Raw genomic sequence first — 21,958 nt, 5'->3', positions numbered from 1 at the left:
TTAGCCATCAGCAAATTCAGTTGGTTTACTTCAAAAATATATCCAAAATTGGACTGCTTTTCTCCATCACCTCATCTTCTTCTCAGGGTGTTATAATAAGTTTCCGGATTCTGTCCTACCCTCTAATCCTCTACCTCAATTCATTATCTATGCAGCAGCCAGGGTGATCTTTTATAAATATGCAGCAAATTATTCCCTTGCTTAAAGCCCTCCAGTTACACTCAGGCGTACTGAGAATAAGATCCAGCATCTCCCCAGGCCCCCTGGGTCACGCATGGTTTGGTTTCTGCTTCCCCTCTGGACCCATTTAGCATCCTTTCTTCCCTCATTTAGTGTGCTTCTGTCACACCGGACTTCCTTCTTCCACTGCAGATATCAAGCTTGTCCTACCCTGGATTCATTACGCCAGTTATGCTTTCTGGCTAGGATAATTTTCCCATACAAGTTTGAATGGCTGGTTCCTTGTTGTTATTCAGATTTTAGTTCAAACACTCTCCCTCCCCTAATCCTGAAGTCACATTCTATCAAATCACTGTGTGTCTCATGCCACTTCTTATTTAGCTCTTAACACAATTTGAAATTATCTTAATTTATCTACTAGACCGAGCTTCCCAAGAGCAGGAATCATGCTGTTTCCTTCGTGACTGTATGTCTAGTATCTAGAAAAGTTGCTGGCGCAGAACAATAAATATTTGTTAAGTTATTTAATTCTCTTGAGCCTCAGTTTCTTACTTGTCACATAGAGTAATAACTGGCTAATAAACTGAGGTTGTATTTAGAATTGAGATAATAAATGTATATGAAGTATTTCTTACAGTGCTTGGTACCTAGTAAGCCACATAATAGTATGTGATTGTTTTATTGTGACTTAATAATATAATGTTCACCTCCCCTCTCCCATACTCCTCCAGTACCTGTTCTTGCACCTAATGATCCATCTGGGGCATCATGATGATTTGTCAGTGACAGATGCTTGCCATTAAACCCTAACTTAGTTCTCTCTTGGCCATGTTTTCCTGTACAGGTCCTGCAGCTGGGCTCAGACATCCTCCCCCAGTACAAGCAAGAGGCACCAAAGACCCCCCCTCACATCATCTTACATTACTGTGTTTTTAAAACCACGTGGGATTGGATCATCTTGATCTTAACCTTCTACACAGCCATCTTGGTCCCTTACAACGTCTCCTTTAAAACCAGGCAGAACAATGTGGCCTGGCTGGTAGTGGACAGCATCGTGGACGTCATCTTTTTGGTGGACATTGTGCTGAATTTTCACACCACCTTTGTTGGACCAGCTGGGGAGGTGATTTCCGACCCCAAACTCATCCGCATGAACTACCTGAAGACGTGGTTTGTGATTGACCTTCTGTCCTGTTTGCCATATGATGTCATCAACGCCTTTGAGAACGTGGATGAGGTTAGTGCCTTTATGGGTGATCCAGGGAAGATTGGTTTTGCTGATGAGATTCCACCACCCCTGGAGGGGAGAGAGAGTCAGGTACATCCCTCAAATCTCAGACCTTGTTGTCATGTCCTTAACGCTGAATTAAATGTGGGTGGTCAGCGGAAGAGTAATTGATGGCGGGGGGACCAGCATGACTGATGTTCGGAACAGAGGGAGCATGCTTGCTAGATATCTTCGCCCACTGTTCTTGCCTTTGGAGGTTCAGAGGTTCTGCATGTCAGTGAATGGTTTGGAAGAGACCAAAGGCTTCCCTCTTCCCCAACGGGGAGTGCATGCCACTGGCTCAAGGGTGGTGGGGCTGCAGAAACAGGCATGCATTGCCACTGCATTGCTGAATCTTTCACTTTCTATGCATTTGTGGAATGTCTGCCTATTATGGATTATTCAAACGATGGAGACTTTTCTATCTTCTGTTGCTGACCTTTGGCTGTTTCATTTTAATTAACTCCTAGCAACAAGGATGCTATTTCCCCCCAAGTTTGCTTGCTTATTTATTTACTTATTCTTGTGGGGGGTGGGTAAATGTTGAAAAAGAATGAGTTGTTTCTTTGCTAAACTGAGTTGTCCATACTGTCCTTTGCCCACATTTGCTGAGGTAGTCAGCCTGTGGCTTAGAGCAGTGGTGTTGTTACTGGATTCCACTGCTTTGGATCGTTAGTCCTACAGGCAGTGGAAGGAATTAAAAGAAGATAAATGCCCTGTAAGTGTGTTAAAATCAGGGCATGCTCAAATAGTCAGCGAATGGGCACCTGGAACATGTAGCAGGGAAGGGGCTGCCAGGCTGGTTAAAGTGATTTTTTTCCTTTGAAAAAGCAAGGATGTCAAGTCATTGCAAAGGAAAATGTCAGATTCTTATCTAGTTTGTGTCCTATGGGAATGGTTCTTCCTTTTCCCTGCTCCTTGGTTGACACTCTAGATGGCTTAAGATGAGGCAGTTTTTCTGGCAAATATTCAGACTCAGGCAGCAATGGACCCCCATTGCCTGAGGTTACAGAGGGTCCCGGAGGTGTTGGTCTGGCTGGGTTGATAACTGGACGGGTGATTCAGGATGCTATCTGGAGGCTAAGTCAGGCAAGAGATGCTCCAAGGGTTAAACGGCTAGTGGGACCAGTCTTGGGACAGTTGGAAGGAACAGTCAACTCCCTGCCAGGATAACAGGGCCTGGCCAGTGACTCTGTGTCTTGCCGGTGACACATGACGCTTCTCTGCCTCCAGACCAGTGCGGCAGTGGGCAAGGACTGGAGCTGCTTCCTCTGGGGGAACCCGGCTACCTACCACTTCTCCTTCCAGGGCAGAGGATCTGGCATTCAGATGCTCTGGACTCAGAGCAAGCCCCGCTTTCATCTGCGCCGTGTGTTTTAATACACTTTAAAATCCCAAGGAATGATTCTCCCGTGGCTTGTGTGGATTTTGTAGGAGGATTAAATGAGTCAAGACTGATCATTTACAAGAGCAAAATCACCCCTAAAGTGAATTTGGGGATTCTTAAATGTGAATTTTAGTACATGTTGGAAATATTATTTTTCTCTGTGAACACACTTCTAGAAAATTGTACATTAGTGAGGAAAATATGATCATTTTGGCTTAGATAATTCAAGTGAATTATCGCAACCTAAAAGAGCTTCTTATACACACATACAGGAGATGAAATTTAACGTTAAAAAACCACTTGAGTTATTAAATTAAACTTTTTGCTACTTACAGCAATGGCGTTACAGATAAATAGAACAGTTCTTCAGCTTCCACGGGTTCTTATTAAACACTGGCAGAGCTATAAACACATATGTAAATGCGTCAAGATTACCTTGTAGGTTGACTGAGCAGAGAGCGGCTCCCCAGGCACTGTGTTTGTTGGGGTGGAACTTCTTTGTCATTAATTGTGAATACCCCTGACGTGGCCTCTGACTTCCAGATTCATGCAATAGTCTGTAGGTAGTAAAAACATCATTTATCTGTAGCTTTCTAGTTGGCAAAGGGTTTAACATCAGAGCTCTTACTGCCATCTCTTGATCATGAACAATAATATAAATATTAAGGGGCTATAGCTACGATTTGCTTCTGCAAATAATTGATTTTGTATGTAGCAATTCGTCTTAAAGCTTTGGCTCAGAAAGACATCAGAAATAATGTCTTTTCATAACAATTGTGGTGGTGTTGGGGAAGATCATTGCGAGGAAGCTGAGTACTCCTGGCACCACCTGTTAGGACAGCTGGGAGCCTTGTGCACGTCATGCAGCCTTTCTGGATTACAGTTTTCCTGTCTACTCCTTGGGGATAACACTACTTACCTGCCTCAAGGCATGGCATTTCGGCGGTGGGGTATTTGAGTTCCCTACCAGCTGCACAGCCTGGTGAGTTCTAAAATCTCACCTGCACTAGTCTTGCCTCCAGACTGCTTGTAAAAATGAGAGACCCAGGGCACTGACCCCTACCTGTGGTGGGATGGGAAGAAGTTGGGATGATATGGGAGCATTTAGCAGGTTATGATAAGTGGACCTACGAGGGAGCCCAGCGGGACCACAGAGGTCATCTAGTTTCAGCCCTCTGAACTCACAAACAAGGAAACAGACCCAGAGGGAATATGACTCACTCACAATGGCACAGCAAATGCTCATGGTAATAATGAGTCCTTTTCTGACTCTTCTCTATTCTTAATAGTGGCAGATTTGATCAAAGAGGGACAAAACACTGAAGGATACAGCTGAGTCAAAACAAGAAGCTCCTTATGTCTGTGGCTCACCCCTTGGCTTGGGTGTTGTGGAGGGAACTTGGGCCCTGGGTATGGCAAAGTGGGCAGCTGCGTTTTCCCCAAAGCAACTGTATTAGTGATGACATGGGCAGTTGAGGATACTCGCCAAGGGACAGGCCTGGCGCAGTTTTTCAGGCTCAGGCCTTTTTGTCAAGAGGGGCAAATAGTGGTCATGAAAAGCTGGTGGGGCTTAGGGGTTGGAGAGGTATTGAAGAGCACCCCACCTGTTGAGCCTGGGTTAGGCTGCGGGAAAATCCCCTCGCTGGAGAATTCTGATTAATGGCTCGGTGGATTCACATTCACCACACGCTATTTTCTCACCATGCTCTGTTGTGGAGTCAGTAGATCTAAGATGGCAGCTCCCTCTGCTCTAGGTCCTTTGTCTGGGAGTCTCATTTCTCATAAAAAATACATGGGGCTGAATTCTCTCTGGTGTCCTCTTAAGTATGCCAATGAGGTTGTGTCCCAATGGAGACCACCAAAGAAGAGGGGGATGGGGTGTGGTGGCTCTGCCATCTGTGTGTGTGTGTGTGATTGGGGTGTGGGGGTGGGTGTCGGGGTGGAGGGATCGTGAAGTTCAAAGATTAAACCCGCCCACATTGCTGAAGCCAGCAATTGTGAATTCAGCCCCATGGATATAGCCCATCTCCATGATTTAAGCCATACAAATGATCCCTTTTGGCTCCACTTCTTTCACTTATGTAGATGGCCTACATGTGCGTCATTCCCCAGTCTGTTGGTAATAATCTGCTTGGAGGCTGTTTGGGAATACGTTTGCATATTATTTAAACTGGGTAGAGGACAAAAGGTCTGGAAACTGGGTAAACTAAAGCTTGGAATGGGTATGCCGAAGCAGAAGCCAAGTGAAGATTATTTTGGTGCTTTGTGGCTTATTGGCTGGGTGTGCTTTATGAATTAAAGATGGATTATTACTCACAAATATATTCCTTCTCCTATGGAAGTCATATTGCTTATTGCCATTGGCGTGTGGGAGTGCAAACAGGAAAATGGAACCAATCACACTGTCTCCTGAGTCACAACTCTGATGCTTTGGGGCTGGCGGCCAAGAGCTGTCTTCTCTCCTCAGCTTTGTAACCTTGGGCAGCAGCACCACCAGTTAGTCCTAGTGACAGAGCTGACACTTTCCGAAAGCCCATTCACACAGGGGATGCTCCCCTTACTGCAGAATAGGATGGAGGTGTATGCTGATGAAAAGGTAACCAGCACTGACCACAGTGCTGGACAAAGGGGTCCCGTTATGCAGGATCCCTGCAATACCAGAAGACTTCAGAGCATATAGGCATTAGGTGGATCATAGAAGACTTCCTGGGAAATTAAAAAAAAACAAAACGACAATAAAAAGCCTGTTTAGGAAGGTGTTGGAAGAGGGGTAGAACCCTGATGGGTGGGGAAAGGAAAAGGATCACAGGAGAGCAGGAAAAACGCCACTCAAGGCATTGTCTATGGGGCTGGGGGAAACTTTCTGCGGTTAAATCTTTATTTGTGAAGTAAGACAAATGTTAGTGAAACATTGTCTAGTCACTTGTTAGTGACTCTCTTAATTCCAGGGAAACTCTCAAAGGGTGATGGGGGGGGTCCGTGATCTGGCTCTAATTGGCAGTCCGTGCCCGAGCTGTGCAGATGTCTTCTGATTTCCTCCTATACTGTCACGTGATGTTTCCCTCTGGAGGCCACATGTTGGCGCCCACAGAAGAGGGCTTCAGCCTTCAGAGGGAAAGTATTTGGCTTCAAGGATGTGCTCCCCAGTGAAGCCGGACTGATGGGTAAATTTGAGAGCCTCTGAATTTTTAGAAAAAGAATTTTTTCCCTTCAGCTTTTCACTAAGAATTTCCCAAAAGAATTTTTTCCCTTCCGTTTTTCCTAAGAATTTAGAAAATACAGAGGAAGGAATAAAGATTGCCTATAATTTATCTCATTTTGGCATAGAGTAAGTCCTCACTTAACATTTTCCATGGGTTCTATGACGTGATGTCTAAAAGTGAAATGATGAATAAAAAACAATTGTACCACAGGCTATGGATATAAACAAGAGCTGAGCTCCTGTGGCATCTCATCGATGTTATTATGAAACGCTGTTGATCGAAATGATGTTATTTGAGGACCTGCTACATATCGTTTCCATTTTTTTCTTGGAATGTGTGCATATATAGTTTACATGTATTTTATTAAAATGAGATTGTACTGTGTAAAGTATACTGTATATAAAGTAACCCACTTTATTGTCTAAACAATAAGTTTTACGACATTAGATATTCTTTTAAAACATGAATTTAAATGATAGTCCATTGTAAGGACATATTTATTTTGTGTTTGGATAATTTCCTTTTTAAACAACTTTTAAAATTATAATAGTGCCATAGAGAATATCTTAACAGATAAATCTGTGTCACATTCCTGATCATTTTTTAAATTGTGCAGTGTAACGTATGCAGAAAAGTGCTCAAAACAGAAATATGCTTCTCAGTAAATCCTTCCAAGGCAAACAGCTACACGGCCACCATCTAAGTTAAGAAACAGAACATGACCAGCCCCTGAGGCATTTCTCCTCTCCTGCCAGCACCTTTCCCTTCCCCTGCCCCGAAGCAGCCGCTGCCCTTGCTTACAGACAAGAAATGGGACAATGCTGTATCCCTCTATGTGGCCTTATTTTGTCCAGCACTACTTTGAAGAGATCCATATATGTGTTTGAATGTATCAGTAGTTCTCTCATCATTTCAGGTAACTTATTGTATGAATGTGCTTCAATTTATTACCTCGGTCTACTGCTGGTGTTCGTTTATCTTATGTTTTTATTTAATGAATATTATTCAAACTCTTAGTATAGTCATTTCTGTTGGAAAGAGCAGAATGTTGGGGTCATTAGGTGTTACATGTATTATTTAGTAAATACTGCCGAATAGTTGCCCAAAGTGGTTGTCCTAAGTGGTTGCAATGTGTGAGAATTCTCCTGCTTTGAGTTCCTGTTAACATTAGCATTTTCAGTTTGTTAAACTCTAGCTAGTCTAATGAGTTTGTAGTTGTTTCTCACGGTAGTTTTGATTTGTATTTTTCTAATGCTTAAAGAGGTTTACATGTTTTTATACATTTTTGGGGAGGCGGTCATTCCTTTGTGTGTGTGTGTGTGAAGTGCCTGCGTAGTCTTTTTCCATTTAACAAAATTCACTTGGGAAGTTTTCTAGCTTGTCTGGCTATGAGCCCTCTGTGCATTATTTATGTGCTGTAAATATTTTTCTACTGTAACTCTTAATTTTATTAGAGCAATTTATCTATCTTTTTATCTTGTGTCTTGTTTAAATTTCATGCTCCCAGTTTAATAAAGGTGTTTTTCTATATTATATTCCATAAGTTTTTTATTTACACTTAGATCTACAATCCACTTGGAACTGATTATTATGTGTGGAATAAGATAAAGACCAAGTTCAATATTTTGTCCATGTGGGTGTGGTTATCTGGTCGACCTAAGGCCACTCATTTGAAAATACCTTCCTTTCTTCAATTGCCTGCAGTCCAATCTTCCACGTGTCAAGTGTATGTAGGTACGGGCCTTTTTCTAGAGCCAGTTCTTTTCATTGATTTATTTGTCTATTCCTACACCAATATCACATTGTGTTAATTAATGTAGTTTTGTAATGAGTTTTAACACTAGTTTTATTTCTTCCTTAAATATTTGGTAGAATTTAACAGTGAGGCAATCCAGGCCCGGGCTTTTCTTGTTTGGGGAGGTTTTCAACTCACGGATTTAATGATTTTAACAATCAAAGACCCATTCAAATTTTCTTTTGATTCTGGAGTCAGTTTTTATAAACCGTATTTTTCTAAGAATGTTTCTGTTGCACTTAAGATTTTAAAGTTATTGACGTACAGTTGTTAATAAATAATATCCCTTTATCCTTTAACGTCTGTAGGATGTGTAGTGGTGCGGTCCCTGTTCTCACTCTTGGTTCCTGACATCTTGCTATTGGCTCCTTTCTGTCCCACCTGTGCTTTGTTTTTCTTTTCTCTCACTTCCTTCATTCTTTTGGTAAAAGGTGAAAGATTTATACTATCTGACGAGAAACCAGAATATACTACATTTGGGGGGATTGTTAAGTTTGTGTTATTCCAACCCCCTTACATTAGCTTTCTGTTTTTCTTTTCGATTCTTTCAGTGGGTGCTCTGCAAAATAGAACATGTGTTTTTCTAATTCTGTTATAAATTAGTACCTGTGCATCGTCTCAGATGTTGCAAGGCTTTTAGAACACCTTAAATCCTTATTTATTCTGTTTGTATTTTTTTCATTGTTGTTGTATGTAGCCAGCACTAATTTATGTCTGTTATCCCTTCTCTTGTTCCTCAGCCTTTCCAGTCTCCTGGCCTCCATTTGGAAAGTTCTTCCTTCTGCCAGGAGAGCGCACTTTGGTCCTCAGTGCAGTTTATCAGAGACAAATTCTCTTGAGTTTTGTCTTTCTGCAAATATCTTTATTTTGCTTTAGTTCTGGAAAGATGTTTGCACAGGATATTGAATTCTAGATTGGAAATTATTTTCTTTTGGTTATTTGAATTTATTTTTCCCTAATCATCTGGCTTCTATTATTGTGTGTGTGTGCGTGTGGACTCAGCTCTTGGTCTAATTGTTTCATTGTAGAAGTTCTGTCTTTTTTTCCTGTGGCTGCTTTTAAGATACTTTCTTTTTCTTTTCTTCCATCTCCCCTCTCCTGCCCTCCCCTCCCCTAGAAAGTACCTGGTAAGAAAGAAAGAGAAATAGATATTGGACAATTAACAGTCTTGGTTATAATAACAAATATTTTTTGAGGACTTCATAAGTGTTTAATAAATGCTAAATATTTTGCACATCCTATTTTTTGAACTTTCACAGGAATCTTATGAGTTTGGCATACCATCATCCCATTTTACATATGAGGACAGCGAGGCCCAGAGAGGCTGGTCATTTGCCCAAGGTAGCACTGCTGGTAATCTTCGAGTGGGATTTTAATAAGGCTTGTTTGAGTCTAGAATACACTTTAAACCAGGATGCTGTATATCTAGTAGCATCTGCTAACTCATAAATGGAGAGCAGGATGACAGGTGGGGGCAGGGGGAATAATAGGTTAGAGGGTGGAGGGATTGAGCAAGAAGGAAAAAGGACTCATGGACATGGACAACAGCATGGTGATTCTTGGGGAGATGAGAGTATAAAGGGACGGAATGGTAATGGGAAAAATACAATGAAGATTAAATTTTTTAAAAAAAAGAAACGTTAGGGAGATGCCAAAGTGTGAAGAGATTTGATTGTAAAAAATAAGGGTTTAGACTATCCCCATATTGTTTGTAAGTGATTTGGATGACGTGTGTGTGGTAGCCAGATCCATTGACTTCGAGCTATGGGTTTCTTCTCCCTCTTGTTGAACCTTGTGCTTTTCCCAGTGAGAACTTGGAAAGGGCCCCATCCTTTAAGACCCTAGAGAGATGGCACCTTCTTCATGAAGACTCTTCCAGGCAAATGTGGTCACTTCCTTTTGTGCATTCCGACAATATTCTATATTTGTGCTATATTTGTGCTATATTTGTGCTATATAATATATATTTGTGCTATATATTTTGAACCAAAATATATTTGTGCTATAGTGGTGTACTCTTATTACATGATGAATTATATTCATACCCAGTTTGACTGGAGAAAAGGGATTGTGTCTTGTTCCTTTGTGATATGTAGCACTTAGCACAGTTACTGCGCATAGTAGGCATTCACACGTTGGCAGAATGAGGAAAGCAGTAAAAGAGTGAATCAAATTCAGGATAGTAAGGGAAAAAAGAAGGCTGCAGAAAGTATGTTTTTATTTTAAGTAAAACGCTGAACAATTAATGGGTGTGATTGCTACCAGATGTTCACGAGCAGATACCTGGTATGCTTACAGGGGAATGTTGGCAAGTCTGTTTTTTGAGTTAATTAAAATTTGCTTTAAATTATTTTATTGCCTTTTAGAGTTTGGAAGAGATTTTTTCCCTTAGTACTTTAGAAGAGATTTTCTTCCCCAATATTAAGGTAATTGCTTAATATCCATGCAGTGTTCTATTCTGCTTATTTTCATTTTTGAATCTCACAAAACCCCTATAAATACACATTTTTATATGTATCACCTTCAGTCTATTGATGGAATCCAAGGCACAGAGAGGTTGTTGCCGTTGTTGGAAACCACATAGCTAGTGAGTGATAGAACAAACCTTGTCTTCTCAATTGATGTTCTAGAATTATTGAATGTTTGGATGATGATTTACTTAACCTTGAGTTCACCATACGCTAATGGGCTTAATTTAGTTTATATAAGATTGTGACTTGTGTTGGAATAACACTCAGCCCACACCAGCAACAGCTTGCTATGACCACAATATATAGAAAAGGTAGTCCAAATAATTTGGCAGCTATACTCAAGGGTTTTGAGAATTAAAACTTCTCAGGGAATTAGTGTAGGTATATTCCTACATGTGCTCTGTGGATAAGACATAATAGGGTTTGAAGATTCCTGAAATGTATTTCAAAGTGTTGGTTTTATAAGAACCGAAGTCTGTCTTCCTTTAAGAAGTAGTTTTTCTCTGTGTGCTGCTACTTTCTTAATATATGGAAAGTTTTTGAGAGCAAGGATGGTGCTTATTAGTTTACTACACGAGTGTCACTGCCCACATATTGGAAATTCCTTTAGGGTGAATGAGAATCATCTCATATCACCCTAGTAGAGTGATATGAGATGATCAAGAAAAGTCCCTGACAGGTATTATCTCTCCCACTGACATCACCTTGATTTTTTTTGCTCCTTGTTATTTGTTATCTGTTTTCATATTAAGCAGAGTAACTTAAATCAAATAGTGTGAGTTCCCAATAGTTATAACTCTGGGAGTAGCCATGGGGGGCCAATTCTGTGTAAACTTCGGTGACCAGAGAGGAGTGTCCACTGTTAGGTGCCCATTTGGGTGAGAGCTTCGCCCGGAGTTCCCGAGAGTGTGGCCTGCCTCACGAGGATGGTGATGCAAGACATGAGGTAGCGGTCCCATGGACCAATGGTTCAAAAATGGACCCACGAAAGTAGTGCAAGTAGTGAGTGTTGATTTCGATGTGTTGTAAACAGATTATCAGATCCATTTGGGGCTTCTTAGGAAACACAGATGAAACCTCAGTAAGGAGAAACACAAAGAAAAAACTAGAAAATAGTACAAAGCAATAGAGGGCACTTCCTTTTTTTAATTACGTTGTTATATAACTAGGTTTCTTTGAAATGGATTGTATAAAAATAAAAAGATTTTGTTTGAATAGAAAAAAGCACTTACCAGCGTGGCAAGACTTAGAGGAAAGAATGGGACCTTACGAATAATGTCCTTTTAAATGTTTTACTGGAACAGATGAGGTAGTAACTGTGAGCGTGTGCTGTGCTCCCCGGGAAGGGGCATGGCAGCACACACCGCATCACCTCCATTTATTCACTGCGTATGGGTTGGACAGCACCAGAAAGAGAGCTCTGTGTTCAGTGCTTTGGGGACTTTTAGAGGGAGTATCATTTCTTTAGGCCGAGGGTTTTGAGCCCCGTCTGATGATGAAATACCTTTGCTGTGCCGTGTATAATACACACTTTTTTGCCCAAGGTTTTGAGGGAAAAATAAGGATGTGCATTATACATGGGTAGTACCTGAAATACCTTGTATCTGTTCCTGTGTTTTATAATTATTTGTTACATAGAATTTCTTGGACCATAATATGTTCAAAAGTAAATGCTAAAATTGCTTTATAAAAAAAGTATCTAAATATAAATAAATAAATAAATTGCATTAAATTGTATTAAATTGCATTAAAATTTAAAAGTTTTCTTTCCTGAAAGTTTGGCCCAAAAATCTGGGTGCTCATTGTACACAAAAAATATGGTGGCCAATGGTCTGTTTGCCCCTGTGTCTTCCTAGCCGTGTACCTTGGGCACTTCCATTATCTCTAAACCTGGGTGTTCTTATCTTCAATGAGGGCAGCATCTGTGTTGCAGGGTGTTGTGGGGATTACATTAGGTAAAGTACGTAGACCAGTGCAGTACCTGAAACAGTGCTAGCACTTAGTAACTAGTGCTGCTACGGTTATTGTTGTCGCTAGCTCAGGAAATGATCTAAAAATCAATTACTAATCTCACAAAGATGCTTGGCCTGGGAAGAATTGTTAGTGGGAAGCTTATCTTTATTCTTGAGGATATGTATAACCTTGAACCACCTGATGACCATTCACACTCCGTCCCTTGTGGAGCCTTGGCTAAAAACGAGAGGCCCCGATCACAGAAGAGATTTCGCAGAGAGCCATCTCCAGAGTCCAGAGCAGAACAGCCATGCTGAGGACTCGGTCTGCTTTCTGGTTTTGAGTACAACCAACTGCACTTTAAAATCACTGAGGCTGCCTGTTCAAATTACACATCCCAGTCTACTGAATCTAAGTTCTGAAACTCCTACCTTCAACATCAGCTGTTCTCCTCAGCTGTTCTTCCTCTGGCAGCCCAGCTCCTGACTAGCATTTGAAGTCACCTCAGACCATTTGGAAACTTTCTTGTTGGGCTGGTAGTAGCTTCGTGAGTATTCCAGGCCTTATCTGCTTATCCGCTGTTTTCCGGGATCTCCTAATGTCTCTGGACATTGACCTACTGGCTACCTGGACCCCCCTCCTCTCTCACAGCTATGCCATCTCTGAGTTCTTAAAGTTACACCATCTCTCCAATTTAAATCAACATTTACTGAGTTCTAGAAAGGCAAAGTGTGCAATCAGAGCAAATGAATACTTGCTCCCTTTGTTCTTTGTGCATTCTTGCACACATCTCTTTGTACTATAGTGATAACAATAATTATACCATAAAAATAGCTACTATTTATTGGTCACTTACCATGTGCCAGGCATATACTGGGCTACTTTGTGCTTATCATCCAATTTTATTTTATCTTTATAACTCAATGAAGGAGGCTTATGACCATTTAAAAAACATTTATTTATTTTTAGCAAGAGAGGAAGGGAGGGAGAGGGAGAGAAACCCATTTGTGAGAAAAGCATTGACTGCTCTGACTGGGGACTGAACCTGCAAACCAGGCATGTGCCCTGACTAGGAATTGAACTTGTGATCTTTTGTTTTTCAGGACAACCCCCAACCAACCTGAGCCACATCAGTCAGGGCTTATTCCTATTTTATAGGAGAGGAGATTGAGTCTTAGAGTGAGTTTGCTAAGGAGTGAAGCTGACATTCTCCCTATTGGACTTCAGAGTTCTGTTCTTCACCACTTCGTGGATCCAGTGGTTGGTATTTGCATCAACTTCTGCTGGTAGCCCAGGGAGACTTGAACCTCTAGTTCCCCCAGAACCTCTTACATGTGCTAAGCGCACCCTGAAGGTGGGATGAGTGAGTGAGTGAGTGGGCACAGATGCATGTGGAAAGTGCTCTGAGAGCCCAGGGAGAGGAGCTGTGAGATGGGCACTGAGGGAGATTTCACGAAGGAGGTGGCAGATGGGCTGACAGGGAGACGGGCCTTGAGGGAGATGCCTTATTTTGACAGATGACACTGTGACCAAGCAGGTTTCTCTGCTGTCATGGTTAGGAGGGTTCTGAGTTGGGATGCCAGCAGTCCACTGAGGACTTTAATCCGAGTGGCTTGGCCCACTTTTGATATCTGTTGATATGATTTAGCTAATATGGATAATAGGCTTCCTTGAGCCATAGTTTAGTAAATGGAGTATAAAATGTGGAAAATGTGTAAAGATGTTTAGATTTTCCAGACTTTCACAGGAAACAGAGGTGGAAACAGGTGTTTCAGTGTAAAAGATGGCTATTTCAAAACACTGCCTGTGTTTGTTGAGGGTTGCCAGAAATGGATCTTTTTTTTTCAGCCCAGAAGAAGTTTATTGTATCTTTTAAAAAAAGATTTTATGTATTTATTTTTAGAGAGAAGGGAAGGGAAGGAGAAAGAGAGGGAGAGAAACATCAGTGTGTGGTTGCCTCTTATGCGCCCCCTACTGGGGACCTGGCCTGCAACCCAGGCATGTGTCCTGACTGGGAATTCGACTTGTGACCCTTTGGTTTACAGGCTGGCGCTCAACCCACTGAGCCACACCAACCAGGGCCACTGTGTCTTTAAGACACTACAGTGTAGGCTCCTCTCCCAGAGAAGGGTCTCTCAGACAGGGAGCTGTTCTCCAGGTGAGTTGCTCATTTGTCATTTTCAGAGGCAGGCAGACTCTTCCTCTTGGATTTCTCAAACTCCTGGATCCCCCATGTATAGGTAGGATAAAACGCTGGTTTGTGGTCCGCAAAGGATGGGTGCCTGAATGCAGTGCAGCAGGGTGGCGATGCCCTTGCTGAAGCAGTATGGAAAGGCACACTCCTCCAAGGGTGACAAACCAGATGATCACAGGCCATACTCCGGCCAGCTTCCCATGCCCACAGCCCATGGTGGCAGTGGCGCCTCCACAGTCGTGGGATCCATGGGCCTTTTTTCTACCGCTTCTGGTAGGATCCCAGAAGTAGTGTATCTTGAAGTGTGTCTCAGAGGGGGATCAAGAATGCCAAAAATGAGAAAGTGTTATCCAGAAGAAGGGAGTATTAGGAGGAAGGCCAGGAAAACCCATACAGCCAAGGCCTGGAGGTATTAACACATGTGGTGTGTTCAGGGCATGGGAGCTGCCCTGTAGGGGCTGGAGCACAGTGTGTGAGGGAGGAAGTGAGAGATGTGGCTTGAGAGGGAGGGTGAGGCTGTGTTGCAGAAGGCTCAGAGTTCAGGGTACCCTTTTGATGGTGGTACACACCATATTCATCCATTCATCCTAGGCCTTAGCTCCACCATGAGGGATTGCTTTTACATCATCTTATCCAGTAGGGACCAAAGTAAGGGCCTTTGGGGAACATTCCACATAGCTATCTTGCCTGTTTTCCCATAATCCATGTTGGTACAGCAGCACATGGATTGTCCAAGTTATTGTGGAGTTCCAACTAAACTCCACATTATAATGCTTTAGCACTTTACATTTTTTCCTATAGCCTTTTTCTATATGAATTCTAATTTTGTATTCTTTTTTATTGTTGTTCAGTTACAGTTATCCTGCCTTTTTCCCCATTGCTCTCCCCTACCCCTCCCACTACAGCTCCCACAGACAATCCCCCTGCTGTCCATGTCCATGAGTCCCCTATTCGTGTTCCTTTGCTTAGCCCTTCCTCTTCTTTCCCCCATTACCCCCTGCTCTCTCGTCACTGTCAGTTTATTCTTTATTTCTAAGTTCCCTGGTTCTATTTTGCTCATTTGTTTGTTTTGTTCATTAGGTTCCACTTATAGGTGAGATCATATGGTATTTGTCTTTCACCACCTGGCTTATTTCACTGAGCATAAAATTCTCTCTAGTTCCATCCAAGCTGTCTCGAAGGGTAGGAATTCCTTCTTTCTTTCTGCTGCATAGTATTCCATTGTGTAAATGTACTACAGTTTTATGATACACTCATTTACTGATGGGCACTTAGGTTGCTTCCAGCATTTGACTATTGTAAATTGTGCTGCTATGAACATTGGGGTGCATAGGTTCTTTTGAGTTGGTGATTCAGGATTCTTAGGGTATAGTCCCAGCAGTGGAATTGCTGGGTCAAAAGGCAGATACATTTTTAGTTTCCTGAGAAAATTCCATACTGTTTTCCATAGTGGCTGTACCAGTCTGCAATCCCACAAACAGTGCACTAGGGTCCCCTTTTCTCCACAACCTCTCCAACACTTGTTGTTTGTTGCTTTGTTTATGATGGCCATCTGACTGGTGTAAAGTGGTATCTCACTGTGGTTTTAATTTGCATCTCTCTGATGGCTAGTGATGTTGAGCATTCTTTATATGTCTCTGGGCACTCTGTATGTCCTATTTGGAGAAGTGTCTGTTCAGGTCCTTTGCCCATTTTTTAATTGGATTGTCTTCCTGGTGTGGTGTTGTGTGACTTCTTTATATATTTTGGAGCTCAGACCCTTGTCTGGTATGCCATTGGCAAATATGTTTTTCCATATGGCTGGTTCCCTTCCATTTTGTTGATGTTTTCTTTAGCTGTGCAGAAGCTTTTTAGTTTGATGTATTCCCATTTATTTATTCTTTCCTTTTTATCTCTTGCCATAGGGGATATATAGGTGAAAATATTACTGTGTGGGATACCTGAAATTATTCTGCCTATGTTTTCTTCTAGAACTTTTATGGTTATGACTTATATATGTCTTTTATCCACCTTGAGTTTATTTTGGTGTATGGTATAAGTTGGTACTCCACCAAAAAATTACTTAACCTCATAAATGAATTTGGCAAAATAGTGGGATATGAAGTCAACATTCAGATATCAAAGGCATTTTTGTACACCAACAATAAACTATCAGAAACAGAAATTAGGGGAAAATCCCATTTATTATAGCAACAGAAAAAATAAAATGGTTCTGACTAAACTTAACCAAGGAGATAAAAGACCTGTACTCAGAAAACTACACAACACTGAAGAAAACAGTTAAGGAAGACACACAAATGGAAGCATATACCATGTTCATGGATTGGAAGAATTAACACCATTAAAATGTCCACACTACCCAAAGCGATCTATAGATTCAATGCAATCCCTATTAAAATACCAACGAGATACCTCGTTTTTTTTTAAAGAATTACTTTTTTTTTACAGATTTTATTTACTTATTTTTAGAGAGGGAAGGGAGGGAGATAGAGAGAGAGAGAGAGAGAAACATCAATGTGCGGTTGCTGGGGGTTATGGCCTGCAACCTAGGCAGGTGCCCTGGCTGGGAATCGAACCTGGGACACTTTGGTTCCCAGCCCGCGCTCAATCCACTGAGCTACGCCAGCCAGGGCTTGATACTTCATTTTTGATTATCATAATCAAAATAGACGGAAGATTGATCACAGAAGCAATTACAGTTATCACTGTTCCTAATACGTGCTTGGCACTCTGTCCATGGTCCGTAAACTGTATCACTTTGACTCCTCACAGTTAGGCAAGGTGGCTGTCACTTCTGTTTTGTTGACGAGGAAACCAAGGCTGAGAAAGGTTAAGTAACTTACTCTCAACTCACAAAGCCTCCCAAGGATGGAACCAAGTTTCACGACCGCGTTTGCCTAACTAATAAGTCCGTGTTCTTTCCACAAGCTGTGCTGCTGCCCCCGCTTCCTGGTGGGGGACTGAAGTCGAGAGAGGGTACCTCGCCTAGGGTCACACTTGGAATGGCGGAACAGCAGCATGTCCATGGTATTGCAAATCTTTCCTTGACCTGTGAGCACCCTGCTGGTTGCCGGATTTCCCTAGAATAACTTAGCATGATGTGAGTTAGTGGCCAGCTGGCCTCTCTAGAATATTGCAATATTCTTTCTTCTTCATTCACTTCAAGGATCTACAGTCTTCCTCCCTCAATAGTTAGCACTCAAAGCTCCTTATGGTGGCAACTTAGTTATCATAGCCTCTTCTCCTATTTACCATTGAATCTTACTCGCTGTGTACATTTCCAGAAACAGGCCATTTGTAAAGGACACTCTGACAAGGCTGTAATTCCAGCCTGGTCTGGGAAAGCTGCTGTAATTAGTTACATGTTGGCATTAGCTGAATTGAATACAATCCATCATGCTTATTGGGTGGTGGTGGGGGAGGTTTGCACCCTGAAGAATCAGCAAGAAAGATGCATTAAATATAAATGTGCCGAGCATTTCCCCAGGCAGCGGGACGTCCAGAGAAGGGCTGCGTGTTCCTTAGACACGGCTTTTCTGTGATGATGGCACAGGAGAAATAGCAGGACTGGGGGGAGGGAGAGCACTTAGAAGCTTTAAAAATAAATTCGGTTGGTTACAAAGTGCCCCTTGTAAAAATCAAACAATAAAGTGTGAGAGTGGAACCCAGGGTAATTGACTCTTTAGGTGAGAGGGAGTTGTCTCCAAGCTCAGGTGTCATAATGCCCCTGGACTACCCTAGTCACTTGATGGCTGTCACAGCATTTGGGGACTTGGACTGTGTTCAGTCTCCTGAAGTGCTCCATATAAGATACTCTAGATCATAATGACTTTTCAGGGTTTTTTTTTTTTTCATTTTTGTTCCTCGGTATCAGAGACCTTTGCTAATAGCCTGATGTTAAGAGGCACTAGGGCTTATGCAGTATATGGCTCTGTCCACTTGATATTTTGAGGATGTGTCCTTAGAGATAGCACTGCTGTGGCTGGCTCCAGAGATGTCAGAAGCAACCCAGTATGTACGAAGCTACATGAATGGACTGTAACATTGGGTTTGTTTGTATATGTACCTGCAGGAAAACCAATGTCAGCTCATGGCTATAACAAGAAAATTCACAAATTGTTTTTTATTTTAAATAATTTTAAAGTTTTCAATTAGAGTGGACATACAGTATTATATTAGTTTTTGGAGTATATGGCAATGATTAGACAGTATGTAACTCACTAAGTGATCACTCTGATACATCTAGTATGCCTCTGACACTGTACCTAGTGTTACAGTATCATTGACTATATTCCCTATGCTGTACTTTACAGCTCTGTGATTATTCTGTAACTACCAACTTGTACGTCTTAATTCCCGCACCTCCTCTCTCATGTCATATGGCAACCATCGAAATGTCTCTGTCTATGAGTCTGTTTCTGTTCTGCTGTTCATTTAGTTTGTTTTTTCAGATTCCACATGTAAGTGAAATCGCATGGCATCTGTCTTCCTTTGTCTGACTTAGTTCACTCAGCATAGTGCCCCCTAGGTCCATCCACACTGTTGCAGGTGGCAAGATTTCCTTCTTTTTTTATAGCTGAATCATACTATATGTGAACTGCTTCTTTATCCACTTTTCTATTGATGGACACTTCAGTTTGTTTCATATCTTGGCTATTGTAAATAATGCTGCAATGAACATAGGGATGCATATGTCTTTTCGATTTAGTGTATTGGGTTTCTTCAGATAAATACCCAGAAGTGAAATTGCTGGGTTGTCCTTCTATGTCTCTGGTTATAGAGCCTTTGTTTTAAAGTCTGTTTTGTCCGGTACAAGTATTGCTATCCCAGCTTTTTTTGTTTGTTTGTTCCCATTTACATGAAATATCTCTTGCCATCCCTTTACTTTCAGTCTGTGTGGGTCTTTCCATCCAAAGTGAGCTGGGTGTAGAGAGCATATGGGAGGGTCTTATTTTCTAACCCATTTAGCCTCCATATGTCTTTTGATTGAAATTTTTAATCCATTTGATTTTAAAGTAATTGTCAATAGATGTGTATTTATTGTCATTTTATTATTCATATTTTTAATCTTTTTTCTTCTTCTTAAAGAAGACCCTTTAACATTTCATATAATACTAGTTTGGTGGTAATGAATTCCTTTAACTTTTTCTTATGTGGGATCTTGGTTGTAGGTTGTTGTTTTTCATCACTTTGAGTATTTCTTGTCAATCTCCTCTGGCCTGCAAAGTTTCTGTTGAGAAATCAGTTGACAGTCTTATGAGAGCTCCCTTGTAGATAACTGTCTGCTTTTCTCTTGCTACTTTTAAGATTCTTTCTTTATCTTTAACCTTTTTGCATTTTAATTATGATGTATCTTGATGTGGGCCTTTTTGGGTTCAACTTGTTTGGAATTCTCTTATGCTTCCTGAACTTGTATGTTTATTTCCCTCACCAGGTTAGGGAAGTTTTTTGTCATCATTTTTTTCACATAGGTTTTCGATTCATTGCCTTCTTCTCTTTCCAGCACCCCCATCATGCCAATGTTGGTACGCTTGATGTTGTCTCAGAGGCTACTTATACTATCTTTATTTTAATGGATTCTTTTTTGTTTTGCTGTTCTGATTGAGTACCTTTTGCTTTATCTTCCAAATCTTTGATTTGATCCTATGCCTCATCTCCTCCACTTGATTTTTTTGTAATGTATTTTTCATTGCAGATGATGTTTTCTTCATTTCTGACTGTTTCTTTGTGTTTTCTAGTTCCATTTTTGTGTCTCCTATCTCTTTGCTGATTTCATCTACTCTTCCCCCCATTCATCGACCATCCTTGTCATCAGTGGTTTGAACTGTGCATCTGGTAGACTGCTTGTCTCCATTTTGTTCAGTTCTTTTCCTGGAGTTTTGTTCTGTTCTTTCCTTAGAGACATGTTTCTTTGTCTCCCCATTTTTGTTTGTTGTCTCCCTGTGTTTGTTTCTATGTATTAGGTAGAGCTGCTACATCTCCCAGGTTTTATAGAATAACCTTATATAGTAGGTGTCCTATAGGGTCCAGTGACACTGCTCCCCTGATCATCTGAGCTGGGCACTGTGGGTGCAGCGCCCCCTGTGTGGACTGTGCGCACACTCCTGTTGTAGTTGAGCCTTGATTGCTGTTGGCACCTCAGTGGGAACTGAAGTTAGTCCTGCCTCATGGGGTTGGCCCCTGCACAGCTGATCCTCCACAGTGGTCACAGCCAGTCCTCCGAGCCAATTAACCTGAGGGTAAGTCCCTGCCGATCCTGCCCCTTGCATGTGTTGATTGTGGAGGTGGTTGGGTGGTGCTTCAACATGTTCTGAAGTTGCCTTCTGGGTTCGCTGGCTCTGGTGCCTCCTGGGAGGTGCAGGCCAAGGTCAGCTACCATCTGTGCTCTGCCCAGGGCCACCTGACATGAGCTACAAAGTCATCTGCAGATGGCTGCTACTTGTGTTGGGCTTGGAGGTGCCCAGGAGAGGCCAAGTTGGGTGGGAGAACCCTCCTGATTTTTAACTGCCACATGTGAGTGTGGGACCAGCCTATTCTGTGTCTTGACCTCTCCTAACAGTGGTTTCTTCTTCATTGTCTTAGTTGTAGGACTTCAGTTCAGCTGTATTTTAGGTGGTTCTGAATGATGGTTGTTCTGTAGTGTAGTTGTGATTCTGATGTGGCAGTAGGCGGATTTGAGTACCACATTTACCTACAGCACCATCTTGATGAGAATCCCCACAGATTGGTTTTAATGTCCACTTCTGTTCAGAATATTAGTATTTGGTGTCTTTTACCTTTATTGTGCTTCATAAACACATTGCAGATCTGTCACATTTCACCCACTGCACGGGTTAATGTCTCTAGGAGTCCCAGGCTTAGGAGCATGTGACCCTGGTGGAGAGCAGATGCATTGCAAAAGCACAAAGCTTGGCCCTACTTCACTTTCTTTTGCCACGGATGGGCTGCCCGTGATCACAGGCTCACTTACAGAGGGTGTGAAAATCCCACTGATTGGCCCAACTCATTCTTGGAAAAGCCACCTACAATGTATGGCAGTAACACCATTTTTGCATAAGAAGGAAGAAGTAAAAAGAAAGAGCTACCTAGTTTACATTTCTTGTTGGACAACATGCTACGTTTGTTCTGCATCTCCTTTAGTTGTAGATAAAACCTAAGGAGATACGTTGACCATCTCTTGTTTTCATCCTACTAAGCGTGCCAGTCTCCAGGCATGACAGAGACACACCGCTGGTCGGACAGCACCGCCATGGCGGCGAGTGAAATTTACCCGCTTTATTGAATGTTGTCAAGTCTAATCTCAAGTGGGCAGCACGACATAAGGCATAGTTTTCATTTTATTTTGTTTTTCTTCTAGAGTAAGGATATGATTTTCTTTGTTTTCACTCTATAGAATCCTCCCTGCTGAGCCTCATATATTAAATAGAAATATTCATGTAAAGTGCTTATTGGTCTTCTGTTCTCATAGAATCCAATTCCAAGTTCTGGCTCCCTAAATTCATCATTAT

General features: G+C 41.7%; 1 protein-coding gene across 2 annotated transcripts in view; it reads left to right on the top strand.

The window, feature by feature from the left end:
- The window catches only part of KCNH1 (potassium voltage-gated channel subfamily H member 1), a 322,441-nt gene that overhangs the window by 78,885 nt on the left and 221,598 nt on the right, over positions 1 to 21,958 (top strand). The window contains exon 6 of one of the 2 annotated variants that reach the window (XM_028530771.2): positions 1,025 to 1,417. In XM_028530771.2, the coding sequence (XP_028386572.1) occupies positions 1,025 to 1,417 (393 nt within the window). Of the gene's footprint in view, positions 1 to 1,024; positions 1,499 to 21,958 lie in introns of both variants that reach the window. The other variant, XM_028530770.2, reaches the window with a different exon arrangement.

Source organism: Phyllostomus discolor, chromosome 14 (genome assembly GCF_004126475.2).
Source record: "Phyllostomus discolor isolate MPI-MPIP mPhyDis1 chromosome 14, mPhyDis1.pri.v3, whole genome shotgun sequence".
NCBI classification, from domain to species: domain Eukaryota; kingdom Metazoa; phylum Chordata; class Mammalia; order Chiroptera; family Phyllostomidae; genus Phyllostomus; species Phyllostomus discolor.
This window is presented reverse-complemented; position numbering and strand designations above follow the sequence as displayed.